Source organism: Xyrauchen texanus, chromosome 17 (assembly GCF_025860055.1).
Source record: "Xyrauchen texanus isolate HMW12.3.18 chromosome 17, RBS_HiC_50CHRs, whole genome shotgun sequence".
Lineage (NCBI taxonomy): Eukaryota > Metazoa > Chordata > Actinopteri > Cypriniformes > Catostomidae > Xyrauchen > Xyrauchen texanus.
In genome coordinates this window covers 24949943-24971032 of record NC_068292.1, presented here as the reverse complement: position 1 = coordinate 24971032, position 21090 = coordinate 24949943, and the positions used below count along the sequence as shown (strand labels likewise).

At 39.3% G+C, this 21090-nt stretch overlaps 1 protein-coding gene across 1 annotated transcript; it reads left to right on the top strand.

Moving 5' to 3' along the window:
* The first annotated feature begins 560 nt into the window (after positions 1 to 560).
* On the top strand, positions 561 to 2434 carry LOC127657891 (protein LRATD2-like). The gene has a single exon (XM_052146863.1). The coding sequence runs from the start codon at positions 993 to 995 to the stop codon at positions 1812 to 1814; it is 822 nt and encodes a 273-aa protein (XP_052002823.1). The 5' UTR covers positions 561 to 992; the 3' UTR covers positions 1815 to 2434.
* The last annotated feature ends 18656 nt before the right edge of the window (positions 2435 to 21090 follow it).

Here is a 21090-nt window from a genome sequence, read left to right as displayed (position 1 = left end):
GGGAGGGAAAAGAAAAAAGAAAGAAATCATCTTTGCAAAACAGCCCAGTAGGTGGTGATATGCACAAAGTATGTGAATCAGCATAAAACAAAGAACTCTCCTGAACCTGCACTTTGTGAAAGTAGATTTATAGTAAAAAAATAAAATAAAATAAAGAATAAAGAAAATGGTCTTAAATGTACTCTTCTGAAGACATGGATTTAACCACTGGATTAAGTTTATGCTGATGCTAATTATATCCTTTTTGGACCCTCAAAGTTGACCACTATTCACTGGCATTAGGCTATATAGACCAACAGATCTGAAATATTCTCCCAAAAATATTTTTTGTTCAATGGAAGAAAGGAGGTCATACATTGTACATCTGGGGTGGCATAAGGGTGAGTAAATTATGAGAGAATTTTCATTTCTGGGTGAACTATCCTTTTAAAATGTACAAGATCTCAGTGACTTGCTTGCTCAGTGTGCTTCGCTCTAAATGTGCACTGTCTCTTTAACTGACCGTGTCTTCAGTAAATACCGTGAGCGCTGCAATTCTGTTCACTCACGCAGCAACTGCCTGTGTCAGGACTTCAAAAAGCAGTGGACACCGCCCATTACGTCAAAAGAGAGGAAAGTAATCGTCAAAAGTACAATTCCTCAGAGAGGACGTTAACCGCGGAGCACAGTCTACCCCGTGACTTCACCATTGTGTCTGGCGGGCTTCACGTGTCTGCAGTTCACACCAGGAAGTTGGCAGGTGAGACGCACCTGTTCAGAACGCACGCTGAAACTCAACATCAGATCTGACTGAAGAAAAGTGTGCTGGCTAACTTTTTCCATACCTGTATGATATGCCAAAACACACATCGCATAATTACTTTATACATTGTTGATAAAAAGAAGACATGGACTTAGACCAGAACAGGGCTATCCGGATAACGTGTAAGATCTCCCTTCCCTGATCTACACAGGTGGGAAGTGAAATTTTCGCTCGAGTTTCAGACATTGTTATGGGGAATCAAGTGGAAAAACTTACTCATTTGAATTATAATGAATTACCCACGGCTGACCCTAATGGATTCGACCTAGAGGACGAAGCTCCACGGATCGGCGTGTCTTATATTTTCTCCACCGATGACGACGAGCAAGAAGAGAACATCGATGAGACCGAAAAGGACCCAAACATAGATGACAACCATTACGACTGCCGTAACGAATTAGAATGTGCGGTATACTATCGGGACGAGTGCGTTTACGAGAGGAGTATCAGGCTCATCGAAATGGGAACGCTGTCGTGCGAGAACTTGCCACATAATTGCAAACCTGGCGACTTGGTTGAGTTCGTTGCTGCCGGTCAGTACCCGCACTGGGCAGTGTGTGTTGGGGACTTACAGGTGGTTCATTTGTTTAGAAATGAGATTAAATGCGACTTTCTTTACGACGCAAGTCAAGGTAAAAGAGGCAGAATTGTGAACGACCTGTATAAGTTTCGGTCGCTGAGCCCCGATGTTGTGGTGCAGAATGCCATGGAGCAAGTCGGGATGGAAGACCGAGACATTTGCTGGAAGAACTCCGAATCCTTTGCTGCCTGGTGCAGATTTGGCAAGCGTGAATTCAAAACTGGAGGTGAAATACGAATCGGCAAGCAGCCGTATCAGATGAAAATACAACTGTCAGAAAAGAAAAGTCACGTTTTGGACTTTCAGAGTTTAGAGGATTTAATCTTGGAAAAAAGGAGAAATGACAAAATCGGAAGGGACGCTGTAACCCAGGAACTGGAGAATCATCTAAATTGCACAGAAGACACTGAGAATGAATACAATCGTAACTGATGGAACAAATGAAGGAGGGCAAGTTCAAACTCATGCGGACAAACAGCCTCGTCATGGAGGATAAGCTGTATTTGTAATCACCTCAAGCACAGTAGCAGTGTTGTAATGCCCAGAGTTTCTCAAGAGAGTTTCCCTCGGTCTACTTTTATAAATTAGATTTTTTTTAAAACTTGTTTTCAAAGGTAATTCTTATCATAATAAGGATGTGATCATATAGACATACTCCCCTTTCTCCGTTGTATCCACGTGCAAGAGCCTTTCATGTTCATCCTCTAGTGATTTCATTTATAGTATTTTGTTTACTAGACATTTTTCACATCACCCTTATTTGTGTGGTGGAGTATGTATTCCTGTATCTTATTTCAAAGGGTCAATAAAGTCTGTGCATTTTTACACAAGCATAGTTTTGTTCTTCAGCATCTGCTACAAGATCACTATATAATCAGTATGAATGTGTTGTTCAACTTAAAGGGATAGTTCACCCAAAAATGAAAATTCTCTCATGATTTACTGACCCTCATGTCATCCCAGATATGTACGACTTTCCGTCTTCTGCTGAACACAAATGAATAGTTTTAGAAGAATATTTCAGCTCTGTAGGTCCTCACAATGCAAGTGAATGGTTACCCAAATTGTGAAGCTCCAAAAGCACATAAAGGTAGCATAAAAATAATATATACTTACTAATCTGACTCCAGTGGTTTAATCCATGTCTTCTGAAGTGATATGATATTTGTGTGTGTGTGTGTGTGTGTGTGTGTGTGTGTGTGTGTGTGTGAGAAACTGATGAATCTTTAAGTACTTTTTTTTACTATAAATTCTCCTCCCTGCCCAGTAGATGGTGATATGCACATAGGATGTGAATCGCCAAAAACAAAAGACGAAGAATGTGAAAGTGGAGATTGGTAGTAAAAAAGACAGACAAATGTAACGTGTTTCTCACCCACATGGTATGAGGGTGAGTAAATGATGAGAGAACCTTCCTTTTTTGGTAAACTATCCCTTTAAGTTACCAGTTTCGTCATATAATAGGTCCAATTAAGAATCCAGAATTTCTGAATTCAGAAAAATGTGTCTTATAAACACATACACACTTTCTACTGACCGTGCTGTATTCAGGCCTCTGTGTTATTCTGTTTGCCAACGCTGCAAAGAAGGACTTGTGCAGAGAAGATATTTTCATTTTAAATGTATTTTAGCTGTCAGTCCAGATTAACTCCTTTGGTTGGTTTGATGGAATATTTATTTATTTTATGTTTTACAGCCTCTTAGTTGTGACAGAACTTTTTTTAGCCTGAGCTGACTCCTGATTCCAGCATATTTTATTTCATTACTTGCATCCAAGCATTTAATGATGAAAAACACCCCAAAAGGAAAAATAAACATTCAGTTATGAATATGATTAAAATTTCTCAAGTTATAACTGAGTTTAAAATGTTTGGAGATCACAGATTTGTTCCACAAATGTATTACTTTGCCCATCTGAAGGCATAGTTTATCTCTCCAATGTATTTTTGTGGATTTTCATTAGATTTTTAAGACTTTGGGGGGGTTGATGGACACACAGGACAGGCGTTTGTTTCCCACAAACATGTTTACACATTCTTAAGTGTACAAGGTCATATTGTTCTCTACTCGGACTGCCGTTATCTGCGTTGCACTGTGACAGATTTTATATGATGAGTCAGCTGTTTAGAAATTGAGGGCTGAACTTTGTGACCATTGCTGTTTGACATCTACTTTTTGTTTGGTTGAATAATCATTCTTATACTCTCTTCTCTGACTTTTATGTTCATCAAGCCAGTATTTGCCTTTTGTGTTGTTTTTGTTGTGTTTGAGTCCAGCTTCAATAGGGATTTAATATAAGGAGAAAAGAGACCATAGCAAGTGAGAAATGTGATCTCTTAGTTGCTGATGTGTTTTTTGTTTCACAATACTAGACTTGAGATTCCCCCTGTTTGTAGTAGCTGTGAGATAATGTTGCCTAGGGAAGGCTTTGTGCCAAAGAGGAGAGGATTTGTGCAGATCTGCTGGAGAAGTTGACTGCGTTCCCATGATAAGATGTACAGATGCTCAGAGAAGATAACCACTGCTTTCTGAAGTATTTCAAAGTGTAAGACTTAATTAGATTTAAGTCTCTATTTAATCTACGTTAATTTCTCATCTATTTCTTTTTTTAAGATACTGACTGAGATCCCTCTCACACTCAAGCATGAAATCTCATGTATTTTAAATTAATGTTAAAACAATAAAGAAATATATTTTGAGATAGACAAATATAAAAGCTTGGATCTTGTCTGGAGAATTACTTTATATTTTAATTTAGTTGTACATACTGTATATGTCTGAAAATGCAAGATCCTCTGCTGGTCACTCACAAGAAACTCAACTATATAAAAGCTTTTTTTAATGAGTATTTGCTGCCCAGTGATTGACATTCATCTGCAAATCCATTGAGAAGAGCCACATAAAACTGTCCTCTCCTTTGCCATGTGTGGGGATGAGGGTGTGGTTGTGTATCTGTCTGCGGGAGAGGGAGAGTAGTAAGGCTCGTCACCTGGGCTGTCAATATCTCTAACACCTATATCTTGTTATAATGATGGTGGAGGGAGACCTGAAAAGGCAGACGGACACATCAGTAAGCAGAGAGAGTTAGCTGTACATATTTGGCCACTAAGAGCCCTTTTTTATGTTTTGTTTAACGTTGAAGAAGTAATAAAAATACTCACATTGACTATTCCGCTGCCTCCTGACTACATTTGCCCTGAAAATACGAACCTTGTTACAGTGGTGCCAAAACCTGGAAGGAAGGAGGGATGTGCTGTTGTAGAGTCCTCGCCACTGCCAACCACCAGGGGGAGGAGAGGTTCTGTCCGCAAGGGGTCGGAGGGATCTCTGCTGTCCACCGGGGGAGGAGCGAGCTGTCATCCGACAGAGGGCGGAGGACTGGGTGACAGCGTGTCACCCAGTTTTTCTCTCGCTCTCTCTCTGTGTGTCTCTCGCTCGAAGTTTCTCTCTCCCCACGCCTCCCCTCGCCTCTTCCCCATGTTCCCCACCAGCTGACAGGGTGGGGGGGGTCCGGTGGCACCCTGGCCTGAATCCTGCGGGGGAGGAGTGTGACGAGGAGGAAGGCATGGCTGGGCCATGAGGGGGCACGGCCGATGCTGAATAAGCTGATCTGCAGGAGAGCAAGATAAAGGGGAGCCTGAGACGCCATTTCTAGAGAGAGAGAGATGCACGTGGCCATGTTGTGTGTGTGTGTGTGTGTGTGTTTGTTTTATGCTGAGTTCTACATTAAAAATTATATTGACTGTTCAGCTGGTTCCCGCCTCCTTGCCTGTCCTTTTACTTGTTACACCATGCAATATATCAGACTCTATATTCAGCCATCTTACTGTCTGGTATTTAGAAGAATTTATGAACCAACACAAAAATCCTTCGAAAACATGTAAACAAACTCTGCCCTTCTTGTTCAGGATATTAAATTACAGTATATTTGTAAAATTGATACTGTTTCAGACTGAGCTAATACTAAATGTTAGATATAAGATTTGGCAGCTATATAAAGTATGCTTAATTATTTTTTACATTTTATTTTTCAGTTCTATTTAATACTGAAAAATTAGGCATATTACCCATAAAGATAAAGTAGTTATTGTTATGTGGATGTTAATGGAAAATTGAGACATTTTAATTGCCTAGAACAAGCTAATTTTTACTTTTCACTTACAACTATGTTCCTAATATTTACTCTTTACCAGGGCTTGTTGAGTTAGGGTAGTGGCTTGTACTCCTCACTTCCATGGAAAAGGGAGACTGCTGATTGTAACATGTCTGAATTCCAGGGGATAAAAGACAGAGCAACCGGCTCACTAACCTAACCTGTTGCTGTTCACCTACTGTAGAAAGAGGCAAACATTACCATCAAGTGTTTCATTTTTAGAGTAAAACAACTGCATTGCTAATCAGAGGAAAAAAAGAGGCATTTCATTGTCAAAAAGAAGCTGTCAACCTGCATTAGAAATCTGCATCTGGGTTATGTGACTACAAGGCCCACTTGAATAAATAAATGAACAAACATTGAAGAACATAATTGGCTTAACTAAAAATCTGATCATCCATTCTGAATAGCCATCACATGAGCTGGTGTGCACAACAGTATGACAAAGATTTGACAGGCTGACTATCAAATGAAAATTAACAACTTGAAAATAAAAAACTTTGTTTACCTTTGGTTTTTGAGTCCAAAAAAGAAAAGCGTTTACATCCACCCATCATAGCCAGCATGATCAGTTCTATAAGTTTAGTTTGATTTACACTTTGCATGTCATTTGAATGTGAATCATTTTGATGTAACATGTTGATAGTTGTGGTGTGATGTAACTTAGTTACAGCTAAAGTCTACTACTTAGATGATGGTAATATTTTTCAGGCATTGTTAAAATACTGTAGTTAATACAGATGTTAAACAGAAGTCCAACCCCAACAATGAGAGTTAGCCTAATAAGTATGTCGCATTCAGGGAAGGAGATTATTCCAGTGCAGCAACATCTGTTATTAAAATGTATTGTGAGACTAATTATATGGGCTCATTACACCCCCGACAGCAATCCGAACTCTCTCCTGCAAGTAAAATGCAGATCAAAATCTTTATTTATTCAATAGCATGGTAAAGAAAGAGTGAAATGGAAATAGTTACTCACAATTAGCCAGTAAGCTTTCTTAAATTGATGTGACAATGGCAAGGAATTGTAAGAGATGGTATGGTATGATGAAATTAATAGAATAAAGTGTATCACAGAGTAATCAATATTGGAGTTTTAATCCATGTCTTTTAGCTTTTAGGCACTCTATACTGTATGTTAGTGTAAAGCTGAAAATTGACTTTTAGTAGATAAACAGTATGCACATTTAAAATGTACAGCCTTTGACTTCGGGAAAATTCAACAAAAACATTGATGACTTTTCTTGCACTTACTCATTTAGGCCAGTGAAATGCTTTCTAGATTGATAATGTCCCTAATGCCAGCCATATCTGATGAGTGGTAGCAAGTAGAAAATAATTTGCTTGACTGTGAGATAAAGGCTAGGTGGCTATAAGGAACTTAATAGGTACTGTCCCTTCTGTTTCAATTGGATATATGTAAATGCAGGACAGAAACATTCATTTAATGTGATCTCTAAAGCGTGTTTGATTATTTTTTTTTTGTTTCTTTTCTTTCCTTTGTGAGTTGTGATCCACCTCCCCATAGTTAACAAAATGCTCTTTTGATGAAGCAGATATAATAGTTTGGCTTTTATCTGCCTTGGCTGGGGACGACAAGAGGAACCAGAGGAAGTCCCACACCCTTCCTCATGTGCTCATGAGAATGCTTCAGACACTTGTTGGGAATAACTGGAGAAGCTCAGGAACTCTGAGGCCTTACCTAAGAATCTAAAGAAATGGGATTGATACATATTTAAATGAGCCGTTGTATTGATTTATATTGTTATGTGCATATATTTTATGTGTAATCTGCAAATGTGTGAGTATTTAATTGTACATATATGCCTACAGGAAGAATAGATTGTTAAAATAGGCAAGTCCCTAAGAAAAAAGTCACAGAAAAAGAAAACTAAAATAAATACCTGAAACATTGGATCCATTAGTTCTTTTCTTCAAGCTAGAATCAAGCTGCCTCCTTTACTGATATGAGCATAACATTTTGTTCCAGGAAACATTCTTATCAGAGGGGTTGTACAGGTTCCAGGATTTCCTTTGGCTTTTTCCACACCAGTCAAGAACATTCTCTTGAGAGCACTCTGCCACAATGTTTCTAGAGTTTTCATAAAGTCAAGGCCAGAACCAAGAACACTGTAAATATATTTTAAGCTTGTGTCATACCTTTGCTTAAACTTCTTTTTGGTTAAACCAACTAAAATCTGCTTTCATAATAAAGTCTGTTGATAATTAATCATGATCATTACTTTTAACTCTCATGTTCTGATTGGGGTCTTGGAGACCCCAGATACAAAACATGAAAATGCATGTAAATAACTGAAATACATTTTCACATGCTTATCTGACTGGTTTACACACTGTACAGATACACTCCTGCCAGTTTTATATTTTATTTTATTTTGTTTTTTTTATTATATTTTTCATAAATGGGTCACATTGACCTTGGCTGCTGGAATGGATACATTTCTGAAAAGTGCATTCCTACTTAGTGGCAATCAATGATTTCTCCAGACTCAACTCCTTGCCAGGGTGCTGTACACTATTCAACATCTCTCTGGGGTTTACACCATGCTGAATCATCATGAACCCTTATCTATTCATTCATGATATGATATCTATAGCCTACTACAAGCATCAGGTGGAGTTTTAAATCCATCCATTGCTCTTTTTTCCCCTTCCTCTTTGTGCCATATCCTGAATCTCCTCTAATCCCCTCTTTGCTGAAGTACAGGCACCCACTCAGCTCCCTGTGCTTTATGTCTGGCTAATTTGTGATCAGTCCCTGGTGAGCCATTGATGTGCCTCCATGATGCAGAGCAAAAGAGGCACTGAATTACGCTCATTATGACTAGTTTTTAATACCAGCTTGAAGGGTGCAAGATCCATCCAGTGGGCAGAAGAATTCAGTTGAATTTAAACAGTATACTGAAAAACACTGCAGCAACCCTGCATAAAGAAGGATCAGAGGGAACTTATGTGTTCCCTATATAATTGGTTCTTGGGCTGTCAATCATTTAAACATTTTTATATAATTAATTATGCAATATGCCAAATAATTAATTGAAGTAATCACAATACATTGTATGTTCACTCACTGGCCACTTTATTACCTGTACATCTACTTACTGTATTCATGCGATTATCTAATCAGCAAATCATGTGGCATTAGTGTAATATCTAAAATAATATAGATATGGTTCAGGAGCTTCAGTTAATGTTAACATCAACCATCAGAATGGGGGAAAAAGTGCTCAGTGATTGTCCGCACTGAGACTGTGACAGGATTGTTGGTGACAGATGGGCTAGTTTTGTTTTCTTCCAATAATTTTTTTTTTTGTGATTCATGGATACACAACAAAGAAAAACACAACACATATACATCAAACCAACATTTAACCCCCACTAATACCACTCCCCAATCACCAACCCCACCCTGAACAACAAAAAAGAAAATATAATAAACATTCATAATTAAACTAAACTTCTCTCTCCACATCACATCCCTGAGAGTTCCCTAAAGTGCTAAATTTTTCCTTTATGCGTTTTCCTTTAAGACCTTTTCCAAAAGCAGTAATCACCTCTCCCAGAGTATCTGCCACTTTAGGAAGGGGTTGCGCTACTCCCAAAAAACAATACAGAGCTGTAAATACCTATAGAACTGAGATTTGGGAATCCCAAAATGTTGAATAAAATTTTGGTTCAACTACGCATCCCCAGCCCCCAATCGGGATAATCAGCCGAGGAGAGGGATAAGTGCAGCGGGATGCGGCAGTTCAAGAGAGAGAGAGCCACATGCAGCTGCCCTTATCCCTCTCCTCGGCTGATTAGCCTGATTGAAGTGTGGGAAGTGTGACGAGGAGGAGGGCGGGGCCAGGACATGACTAGGCACGCCCGGCCTTGCCCTGCTCCTCGTCCCACACTTCCCAATCATAGATAAATGTAATGAAGCCCACCTGCCCACATCGCTCGAAAACTAAATCAGACAAATTTGCTGAGAATAAAATGCCCAAATATTTAATGCCCTTTTTGTGCCACTGAAAGGCACCCAGCTGGAAAGCCATTACTGGGCAGTACGCTGTCAGAGCCAAAGCTTTGGATTTAGACAAATTGACTCTGTATCCTGAGAATTTAGAAAAGGAATTAATAATTCCCATCTGTCGCTCACTTTGACGTTGTGTCAAATGAAGCGACAGTAGGGGACTTCTTTGAAGGCCTCGGTTACCTCTGAACTTGAGAAAAGGCCAATGAGAAATTGGTAGACAGAATTTACATGTCCCTTCCCCAGACATACGGGTATAAAAGGAGGAAATCATGCGTCTGTCCATTCAGATTTCTTCTTTGGAGACGAGCGGTTGTGTGATCAGCGAGCTGAAGTCACTCACCTCTGTATGCTGTTGGATCTACGGAGCATATCAGTGGCTTTCTCCTTCTCTGCATGGCAGAGATCATATCGGCTCACCACAATGCAGTGGACGGTAAGTCCCTAGGGAAGCACAATCTGATTATCAAGTCCCTTAGAGGTGCCCGGAGGTTGAAACCTCCAAGGCCATGTCTGATCCCCTCATGGGATCTCTCCATGGTCCTTTCAGGCCTTCAAAGACCCCTCTTTGAACCAGCTAGAATCAGTCGATCTCAGAGCCCTCTCCTTGTAGATGGCCCTCCTTATCACTCTCACTTCCATCAAGAGGGTTGGGGACCTGCAAGCGTTCTCTGTCAGCGACACCTGCCTGGACTTCGGTTCAGCAGACACCCATGTCGTTCTAAGACCGCGACCAGGCTACGTGCCAAGGTTCCTTCGACCCCCTTCAGGGACCCAGTAGTGAACCTGCAAGCGTTGCCCAGGAGGAGGCAGACCCAGCTTTTTTGTTGCTGTATCCAGTACGTGCTTTGCATACTTATGTGTACCGCACGCAAAGCTTTAGATGTTCAATCAGAGGCTTTCCCACTGGGTCGTTGATGCCATTGCATTGGCCTATCACACCCAGGCAGTGCCTGCCCCCTAGCGGGTTTGAGCACACTCGACAAAAAGTGTGGCATCCTCGTGGGCAGTGGCCAACGGCATCTCCCTAGCAGACATATGTAGATCAGCGGGCTGGGCAACACCCAATACCTTTACGAGATATTACAATCTCAGGGTTGAGTCGATCTCGTCCCATGTCTCTCAGGTCTGAGCCCGTAGAACTCGATAATGCAGAATGTCTAACCGGGTGTTCCGCTTGCACATAGCGCCTTTCCCCTCCACTGAGGCGATCATGTGCGCTCTTTCCCCCAGGAGAGTCCACTAGGTTTGCGCTCCCTGGATGTTCTTCCACCCTAGCCCTCTGGTCCGTGAATTCAGCGGAGGAATTCCGCGACCAGACCCACTATGGGTACTAAAATTATTCTGTACTGGAATAGGTGCTCCACAGCATGGGCCCTTGTGTGGATTAACCCCCCTGTGTGTATTTTCTATGGTACGGTCCCCCTTTGGGCGGAGCCACATTTCCCTTGGGCAGTTCCCGCTGTCCCCCAGTCGCCGTGTTTGTAGCAACTCCTCCCTTGCAGCAGGTAGGATCTACCACCGCGCCATTCCCACATGTGTCCTGAAAACCCATGTGACGTATTTCGCCACTCTTTACCTCACCCCAGCCTGGGCAGGTGGTGGTCTCTGTGGGGTCTTTTCTCCCTGAAATAATAGGAGTTGTAAAAGAACACCTTCCTCGATGCATGTGATAGCGTTAAGATGGCCCCAGCCGCTTTAACTCTATGCGAGAAACAAAGAGAGAGAAAAGGCGCGGCTGGCGCGGCCTGTTCCCATGCTTGGCACGTTGCTTTGTTCCCCCCCTTCGGGGTGCCGGGAACCTAAAAAGTTTATGACAATTTTATGGGGTGTTGGGGAAGGGTACGTGCAGTCTGACACAGCCTGTCGCTTTGGCATGCAACTGCCTGCCCGCACCTGCATCAGGCATGGCATGATTGAATAGGGACCCCTACTGTCGCTTCATTCTACACAACGTCGAAGTGAGTGACAGACAGGGAATGTCTAGGTTACTGTTGTGACCTCCATTCCCTGATGGAGGGAACGAGAAGTTGTGTCCCCCTGGACACAACGCTGAACCGAGCCACTGCTATGGCCAGACCTTACTCTCGTCTCCTCAGTGCAAAACTTGAATGGACAGATGCGTGATTCCCTCCTTTTATACCCTTTTATATTTTTTTGGCCTTTTCTCAAGTTCAGAGGTAAACAAGGCCTTCAAAGAAGTCCCCTAGTGTCGCTTCATTTGACACAATGTCTCGTGCCCTCCATCAGGGAACGGAAGTTACAACAGTAACCTAGATGTTCTATGGAGGCAATGCACCACCCCTGGAAAATCATCTTCGCTTCTTATCTCTCCTATTAATGGTTCCAGGACAATAATGGAGAAAGAGTCACATAATCTGAAATTAATCCATTTGTTTGTATCGCTGCTATCATGTGTCTATAAAGAAACTTAATCCATCCAATAAAAGTATTACCGAACCTGTATATTTCCAAAATCTTAAAAAGATAATCCCTTTCTACCATATCAAACACCTTTTCGGCATCAATTGAGATGGCCGCTTCCGGAGTCTGATCATTTGTCACTGACCACATAATATTGATGAAATTCCTAATGTTATCAGAAGAGCTGCGGCCCCAAATAAACCCCACCTGATCTAATTTTTGTGCATAAGAGATGTCATAACTTTACTTAATCAGTAAATTGGTAAATTGGATGGTAACTCTTACACTGACATTACGCTTGTGTCATGGTTGGCGCAAGCTTTCCATTCTTTAATAATTCCATATAAAATTCTAATAAAAGTGGAGCCAGTTCTGTAGCATAAGATCTAAAAAAAAATCAGCGGCAAAGCCATCTGGCCCTGGATTACCTCACCAAGCTCCTCCAAATTTATCTCAGATTCAAGAGAATTTGTTTGCTCAATCATCAGTTTAGGAAGTTCTAATGGTTCCACAAAGTTTCTAATGTCTTCATCAGTAGAAGTAGACATGGAACTATAGAGTTCAAGATAGAATTCTTTAAAAGCATTATTAATATCAATGGCTGGGGTAAATATTGGTAGAATGTAGGGAATGGTAGAAAAAGACTCTTTCTGCTTTATATATCTAGCCAAAAGCTTCCCTGCTTTGTCACCTGACTCAAAATATGACTGTCTTGCTCTGAATAGCCAAATCTCCAACTTCTGTGACAAAATAGTATTATATCTGTATTTCAATTGGGTCAATTCTCTGAGGCCATCAGACGACATTCGGTGCTTCAGCTCTGCCTCAGCACTTTTAATATTCCCTTCCAACTCCACGAGTTATCGTGCTTTGGATTTGGATGAGGCATACTGTATGATCCGACCCTGAAGAACCGCCTTACATGTCTCCCAAGCCATACCCACAGAGGATAGTGAGGACCAGTTGGTCTCCATATAGACATTCATTTCAGCCTTTAACATTTGTTGGAATTCAGGATTTTATGGACTAAAGAAAAAAATGTATAGTCCCTACCAGATGGGTATAAAAGTCTTAAAAGTCTCCACCATAATATATTGCAAAACCATTCTGTTTCTGGCCCTTCTCTCTCTTATTCTTGTAAACTGGCAGCATAAACAGTCTTGGAATTATTCTCTGACCTTTTACTCAGCACACAAGCCCTACTTAGATTAGAAAATGAAACCTGTCTAAAATCCCTCCCTGCACAGGCATATGGCTGATACTAAACTGCTGTTATTCCGCAAATGTGTTCATCTAGTTGAAGCTGCCAGACAGTGCTCACTACATTATGTCTACACATGAATATTTAGTTGAATTTCAAAAATATAACTTGATTGGTTTGATGTTGGCTTGACAAAGCCCTGTGTGATGGATTTATGGATGGATATATCCAGAAACTATTTAGTAAAAACAGGCCACTTCTATATAAAAGAATGTGAGAAATTGGAATATCCAACAGTTAACAGATGTAGAAAAGTCCCGCCTAACAAGTAAATGAGCCAATCACCTTTTAAATACAGACATCGCCTGTCAATCAACTCGAGAATGCCATGCGCATCAGCTAGACAAGCCAGGAAAATTGTGTTTTTTAGCATTATCTGAGGTAGAGCAGCACAATTTATGATCCAAATGTTGTAATATGTTCTTTGATCATAATCTTGACTAACCATTTTGGAGATTTCTGTGTTTCTCATTCAAGTACACAGGAGTTATACTTGTATACCGCTTGTTTACATAGACAAATAGCTGCCCAGCCTCCCCAAGAATGTTCCATGTCGAGTTGACCGACTTGCTAAAAAGACTTTGTTATATCTGGTCTGTGATTGAGTTTGGTGAATGTAGTTTATAATCTCTAGGAGGAGATTCAATCAGAAATGTTGGTCTTGGTTTTACCTTAACCATGTCTGTAGAATAACAATACATTTGCCTTGCTCAATCCAATTTAGTAAAACTATAATGTTAACATTTACTAAAACTGTAACATTACATGATGTAATCCCTTCAGCCACATTATTGGTGTGGACATCTGTTATTACTGATGTGGTTTACCAATGTTAGAAAAAATTATTATGATGAAGCAGGTCTCTCATGGACAGTACTTATTAATGGGAGAAATCATAACACTATATATGGAGTAGAAGTCCTGCCTTACAATTAAAAGAGCCAATCACCTTTTTGTTTAAGACCTCACTTGTATTCTTTCTTTTTTTTTTATTTTAGCTTAAGCAACAAAGTGTATTATTTTAGTATTGCCAGATTTTACAGCTAATATTAAATATGTTAATTAAACACCATCTTGGTTAACAGTTTTTTGTCATTTTGATCTTTCATTATTGAAGTAGTTATATTTGTATAAGGAGTTGTATTTGTATAATTTGAAAATATCTGACAACAAGGGTTATGAATATGGCCACAGAGTGACCTGACTTGCCTTTAAGGGACCTGTCTAGTCTAATCTCACATAGGTTAGTCATAAGAAACTCTTCTTTTGTGACTGTCAGAAAAACAGTTTTATAAAATGCCAAATACTTCTAAAAAATCTGATCATGTCAGCCCAGGAGAATGTGGTGCTGTAAAAGCTTGGGTGCTGTAATTAGCTTCTGCCTTGTTATCTGTCTGTCGTCCTCATCGCTACAGCATGAGGGCTGATCCTCACATGAAGATTGGGCACCCTGTCAAATCAAACAACTCTGTGTTAGCACACGGGTGGCTGGTGTTGATAAAGAGAGAGAGAGAGAGAGACAGAGAAAATGTTTTAAAGTTACATCATGCTGATGGGAGATGATTCTCAGGGAATCAGGGAGCAGTGGTTCTAAACTGGTAGGTTACAACCCAAAATCAGGTTGTTGATCTGTTCTGATAAGGTCACGGACTGCAGGGAAAAACGATGCTAAATGCAAATAATAAAATGCATCTAACTATATAATCTTGCATATTATTTAGGAATATAAATTGGCTTATCAACTTTTAAAAGGGAGGAGAATTCTTCCCATATCTTTGTTGTTGACCTCAAAAACCATGCGTTCAATCAAACAGGTATTTTGATTCAAATTGTTCTGTCACTTGGTAGAAGCAAGCAAAAATTGGGCAGATGCCTATGGACAGGTAGGTTGTGTAACATATGAGACTATTTAACCCTGAGACGGAGCACTTGTATTAAAATAAATGGGAGTAATTGGAACACCCATGGCATATATATCCTGCCTTACAGTTAAAAGATCCAATCACCTTTTAGATACAGACATCACCTGTCAGTCAATATACGCATGTACATTAGCAGGACCAGACTAAAAAAATAGTGATTTCTAGCTTGAATTGAGCTAAAGAAGCACAATTTAGGATGCCACTGTGGTCAGGTTTAACAGCTGAACTATGATTTGCTCCAACCATAATTGTTTTTTGTGCAGTGAATAAATGGCTGCTAAGATTACTATTTTTTGAATGATTTAATTATTAATTACATTAAATAATATATTAATATTATTACTTCTAGGACATTTTAATGTTTGATTTTAAGAACATATTTGCTAACTTTTGTGGAATACAAACAATTTTGTTACGGCTGGGTTTCACTTGAAGGTCCCAACACAAAAGTAATTTATTCATTTGTCTAAACTGATTTACTGAGCGTGGTTTCCTGCCATTTCCTAACCCTAACCTAAAATTAAATTTTCAATGTATTTATACCTGGAAAAATGTTGAACATTATTTAAGGTTAGGAATAAAGAAACAGTTCTCGCAGTACATTTTATTTGTCTTAGTTTTAGTCTTGTTTCTTTTTTGTTACAGAGACATGTGTAGATGTACTAATGTGATGTGTCTAATGTAATGATGGGGATAATAATGTGAAATGTAATAATATAAAGTCAAATAGTTCCAGGCCCCTGTGCACTCTCCCAAAGTTTCTGACCCACTTATGATTTCATGGAAGCAGTGCTGGGAAATAGATGGGATAATTTGGTTCTGTCCCTGGTAGGTGTCTGCCCTCTCTTAGTGTGTATGGGTGTGTATTTGTGCATAGCACTACATAATTCATTGGTGGGGAGTAAAGGAGTGTTCTGTGACTAAAGTGCCAGTAAGAGTGGCAGGCCGAATGCGTGTCACATTGATGATCCTTGGCCTGAATAAAGTCAGTAATAGGGTCACCCGCTTATCTTGTCAGAACACTATAGTTTTGCAAACTGACAGAGCCCAAGGGGCATATTCAGAGCTGTAACAATTACTCTACCTCATTTTCTGTTTTCTCTTTATAATTTTTTTAAACAGTGATTCCCAACCAGGGGCACTTAAGTGGGTTCCAGCCATGGTGTACATGAAAAGTAATTATGAATTTAAAATATTAGGGTTGTTAATAGATTAAAACGTAAACCTACAAAACAACAATTAATTGTGATAAAGCTCGGGAATTAGCTTTTTAAGGAGATAAATCATAATAATGTGTGTAATGTGTGAAAGTTTTATAAAGTGGTGTGGATGACACATGAAGCAGACTATGTGCTGCTTGGTGAGTCTGTTAAACACCCGCATTATCCATTTTTCATGTGATTGGAAAAATTTGTTTTTTTTTATTTAGATGTGTCTTCGATAATATTAAAGATAATGCTAAATAATATAATATGAGTTTAAAAAAACAAATCTGGCTTGGTGTCGATAATGGTTTTTTTAAACCTCCTGATGGGGCTGTGGCTGTGTTTATTATATGGTATGCTTCAAGCAATTTCAGGAAGTATGTCCCAAATCCCAAGTCAAAATGCACAGATTTGTTTCTATATTGTTTTATGAAGCAATTAGGGCTGTCGATTTACGGTGTTTTCAGTGCGATTCATCAAATGCCTAGTCTGGGTTGGGGTAACCATAACAAAGGTAAATGAGTCCTTTATGAATAAAGGAATCCTGGAGTCCTGTCTCTCTTGCCTTCAAACACACACTGAAACAGATATCAAAATAATTATTTATTTACAAAACAAAAGGAAAGGGGAGCAGCAGAAAATTCAAGAGGGGGAATGGCCCAATCAAAAAACAAAACAGAACCATCTAGAGGGAAAAGTCTTCCCTGATGTTTAAAAAAGAAATTTAATTAACAAAGGCTTGCCTCCCTCACTGACCATACACAGGAGAAAAATATTTTAAAATGAAATGGCACCCACCTCCCTACAATAGCTCCCAATAATAGCTAACAACTTTAAGCAATACAACAATACCAATTAACACCTTTATACAACACTTAATCGCTATACAAGTCACAAACCACAAAGTAGCTCAGCACATCTGAGACAGGAGAGAGTAGTCAGAGAATGGAATTTCCCAGCAGCTTTTATCCCCACAGCTTACAGTCAGACACCAGGCACCTTTTGTTAGTGGTCGCACCTGGTAGTCATTAGAGTGATAGAGTGAGTGAGCGAGAGAGGAGACAGAAGACAGGGAAAACACATGCACACACAAAATACATTCCCACCCCAGAATACACAGTCAATGCAAAATTATATAAAATGCCCTCTTGAATACGTCCTAGTACATAACTGATCTGTTTCTCGCCCACACCTATCATATCGTGGCTTAACACAGATTTAACCACTGGAGTTGTATGGATTACTTTTATGCTCCCTTTATGTGGATTTTGGAGCTTCTAAATTTTGGCACCCATTCAATTGAATTTTGAGGACCTACAGAGCTGAAATATTCTTCTAAAAATCTTCATTTGTGTACTGCAGAAGAAAGAAAGTCATACACATCTGGGATGTCATAGGGTGAGAAAATCATGAGAGAATTTTGGGTGAGCTATCCCAGGTTAACCGGACTGTGTTTAAAGGGATATATTTAGAAGGAGGTTTGGAGGGAATTCTTTTATTTTTGTGCTTGTGGGTTCATTTAAGGAATGTATTTTGATAGTCTGATCAAACTGCATAAGCTTAAAGCTGATAACTGGCAGCCAAGGTCAGGAGAGATGCCACACTCCTCCTGTTCCTCCTCTATTTGTCCTGCCCATTGCATACCAACAGAATTAATTATGACCTGGTGTAACAGGGATAGATGAAGACAAACTGTTCGTCATTCCAAATATCAGTTAGGAAGGAACTATGAAGTTAATTTCTACGTGAGCTGAAAAACAAAAACCTACCGTTGGCTTTCGAAAATATATTGAAAATGCTTTCAGTAGCAATATCATAGAATTATGACTGCAATGCGAGCTTTCAGGAATTTGTTTGTTATTGCTTAAAGCGGATTCTGAGGGCATGCAAAGTAGAACTACAATTAAACAAGACTTACATACACATTGACTGTTTAAGGCATACAGTATGTTACATATGTTTAATGCTTATACTATGTTTATACTGTATGTTTTAAATTAGACCTATTATGCCCCTTTTTACAAGATGTAATATAAGTCTCAGGTGTCTCCAGAATGTGTCTGTGAAGTTTCAGCTCAAAATTCTCCATGGATCATGTATTATGCCATGTTATAAATGCCTCTTTTTGGGTGGAATCAAAAACACGCTGATTTTGTGTGTGTCTCTTTAAATGCAAATGAGCTGCTGCTCCCCGCCCCCTTTCAGGAAGAGGGCTGTGCCTTTACAGCTCTTGCTTCCAATATTACAGCTACAACAAATCAGAACCAATATGACTGACAGCGTAAATACCAGAGTTCAGCCTTATATGTATGAATATATATATATATATATATGTATATGTGGGTGTGTATATCTGGTCTCCATGAATACAATCAGAGACAATGGTAACTGACAGTAAGCGTTTTCGGGTGTAAAATTATTTGCCCAAACATACAAAAACTGTTGTATGTTTTGGGGCACGTTTCCTTCAAAAGCAAAACTCTGACTTTTCAGTGGCTCTGATGCCGGGAGTACATGAAGCCTCTTATGTTCACTTTTACAGCCAACAACAGAACACTTATGATACTTACAAAGCTGAGACATTATTCTTCTCACTGTATCTGCTCCAGCTTGGAAAAAAATGGCAGACTGTGTGTAGACCACTCAGGGGAGGATATAAGGTGGAGTCAGTCACCAGTCGTGGGCGAGGCCTGCTCTAAGGTGATGTCACATTAGCGCAGAAACAAAAACCGTTCATTTTGACACACTGTTTTTGATTAATTGAAATATAAGAAAGAGTGGGTGGACTTTTAACATTGTAGGGTGGTTGTGTACACACACTGCCAACTCACATTTATGTACAAACAAAGTTAATTTTGCATAATAGGTCCCCTTTAAAGCATAGCAAGACTGTCATTGTTAACACACTCAAACAAAAAAATCACTATCGTCAGTTTTACTCAATCCTTCCATGTTAATTTTACAAAATAGAGAACTTCAATTATCTGAGTTGATTCAACTAAAAAAAGTGTCTTGTCAGCTTTACTTAATCCATGTACATTGGGACAGCATGAGTATTGTTTGTTTGGTTAACTAAAATCGGGCAGAGGATTTGTAGTTCCCATCATGCTTTGCTTGGGACACTGCAGGGAGAGTAAAAATTAAGTGTTATTTTATGTGTCTTTGTGCAAGGTGAATATAAAGGAGATCCTTTTATTCTTTTATGTTTTGTTATTGTGAAATTTAGAAGAATTTCTAATGTTGTAGATTTGAGGGTTCCCATCATGGTGAAGCTTAGGGCTTGAACCTACGTTGAGGACCAGCTTTTGACAAAAAAAATCAAAAAGTACATTGTCCAATGAGCAATTGCAGAACTATCCAATGCATAGTGATTAAGCTGCTCTCAGTAGTGCACCTCACCATTGTGTGAAGATGTTAACATCTCCTGTCCTAGCTAGCATATCACTGAAAGAGTTTGATTTGAAATAAACTGACATGTTAATGTTTTGCATTTACTTGATTTAATTTGGATAACTCTACTTGCAGGGATTCTCACATTTAGGGACTGATACCACCATTTGTGGTGTAAGAACAGCAAAGTGCTTAGCCTTTCTATAGGACCTAAGCATTTGACAAGGTTTGCAATGGTAGTCAATTGAAGGGGATGGCTCAGATGGGATATAGTCCCCTTATGATTAAGGATTGCATCAATGGTCTCCTTATGATTAAGGATACGTATGATGCATAGATCTCTATGCAGTTAATCCTGTATTAATGAAAGTGAAAAAAACATACTCATGTTTCTATACATGCCAGCAAACACTGCATCCTCAAGTGTGAATCAAATAATGAAAACAGTCATGTTTTCCTCTTGCTCTGAGAGGAAAAGTTTCAGCAAACAAACCAGTCCAAATTCAGAAAATAACTGGTTTCTCTCCTCAGCATACTACATGTTCCTGCTGTTTCTTTCTGAGTAGTTCAAGCATACAAGGGTTTGGGTAAATTCAAAAGAAAGCAAGTGTTTGAAATCCTATTAAAAGAAAAACCTGATGTAAGATTATTAAAAGATTAGCTTAACCTAGTTTCATCTGAACACTCTCATTGTATGTCACAGTGTCCTGCAAACAAACAGCCTTTGGACAGAATCAGGAAATACTGTATGTGGACATAGTGTGATGTGCCCTTAAACTGCAATTGAATATAATCCCATATTCAAAGTCTAGTTTTAATTTGGCTTTTCCCTTTATACCTATAAGAATTGCAGATATAATTCAGGGCATATCATTTGAAAGGTAACATTTGCTGAATGATAGAATTAACATACATAAGCAGTTTAGAAATAGCTGTTGTGTTTATATTTACTTTTATGAACTTGTATTGCGTTAAGATGGATGTAAGGGCTGTACTGTCTCATGCAATATTTATGTATAAATCAGTCAATGGAATGCAGTAAATGGGGGGGTTTGAATGTTTGAAGCAACCAGACAGGAACAGTCTCAGCAGCCTTAAGTCAACATGGTCCTTTACAACAATAGCAGAAATAAATAGTAGCTTATTGATTCTCCACAGTTCCTCAGAATATTCTCAAAAATCCAATGTTAATGCATTTCCATCTACATAATACTTCCCTGGTTTGTTGTAGATTAACCAACATCCCTGTAAGCACTGAGACCAAGAACAAAATAAGATAATATGAATAATACTAAAGATAGAATTGACATGGTA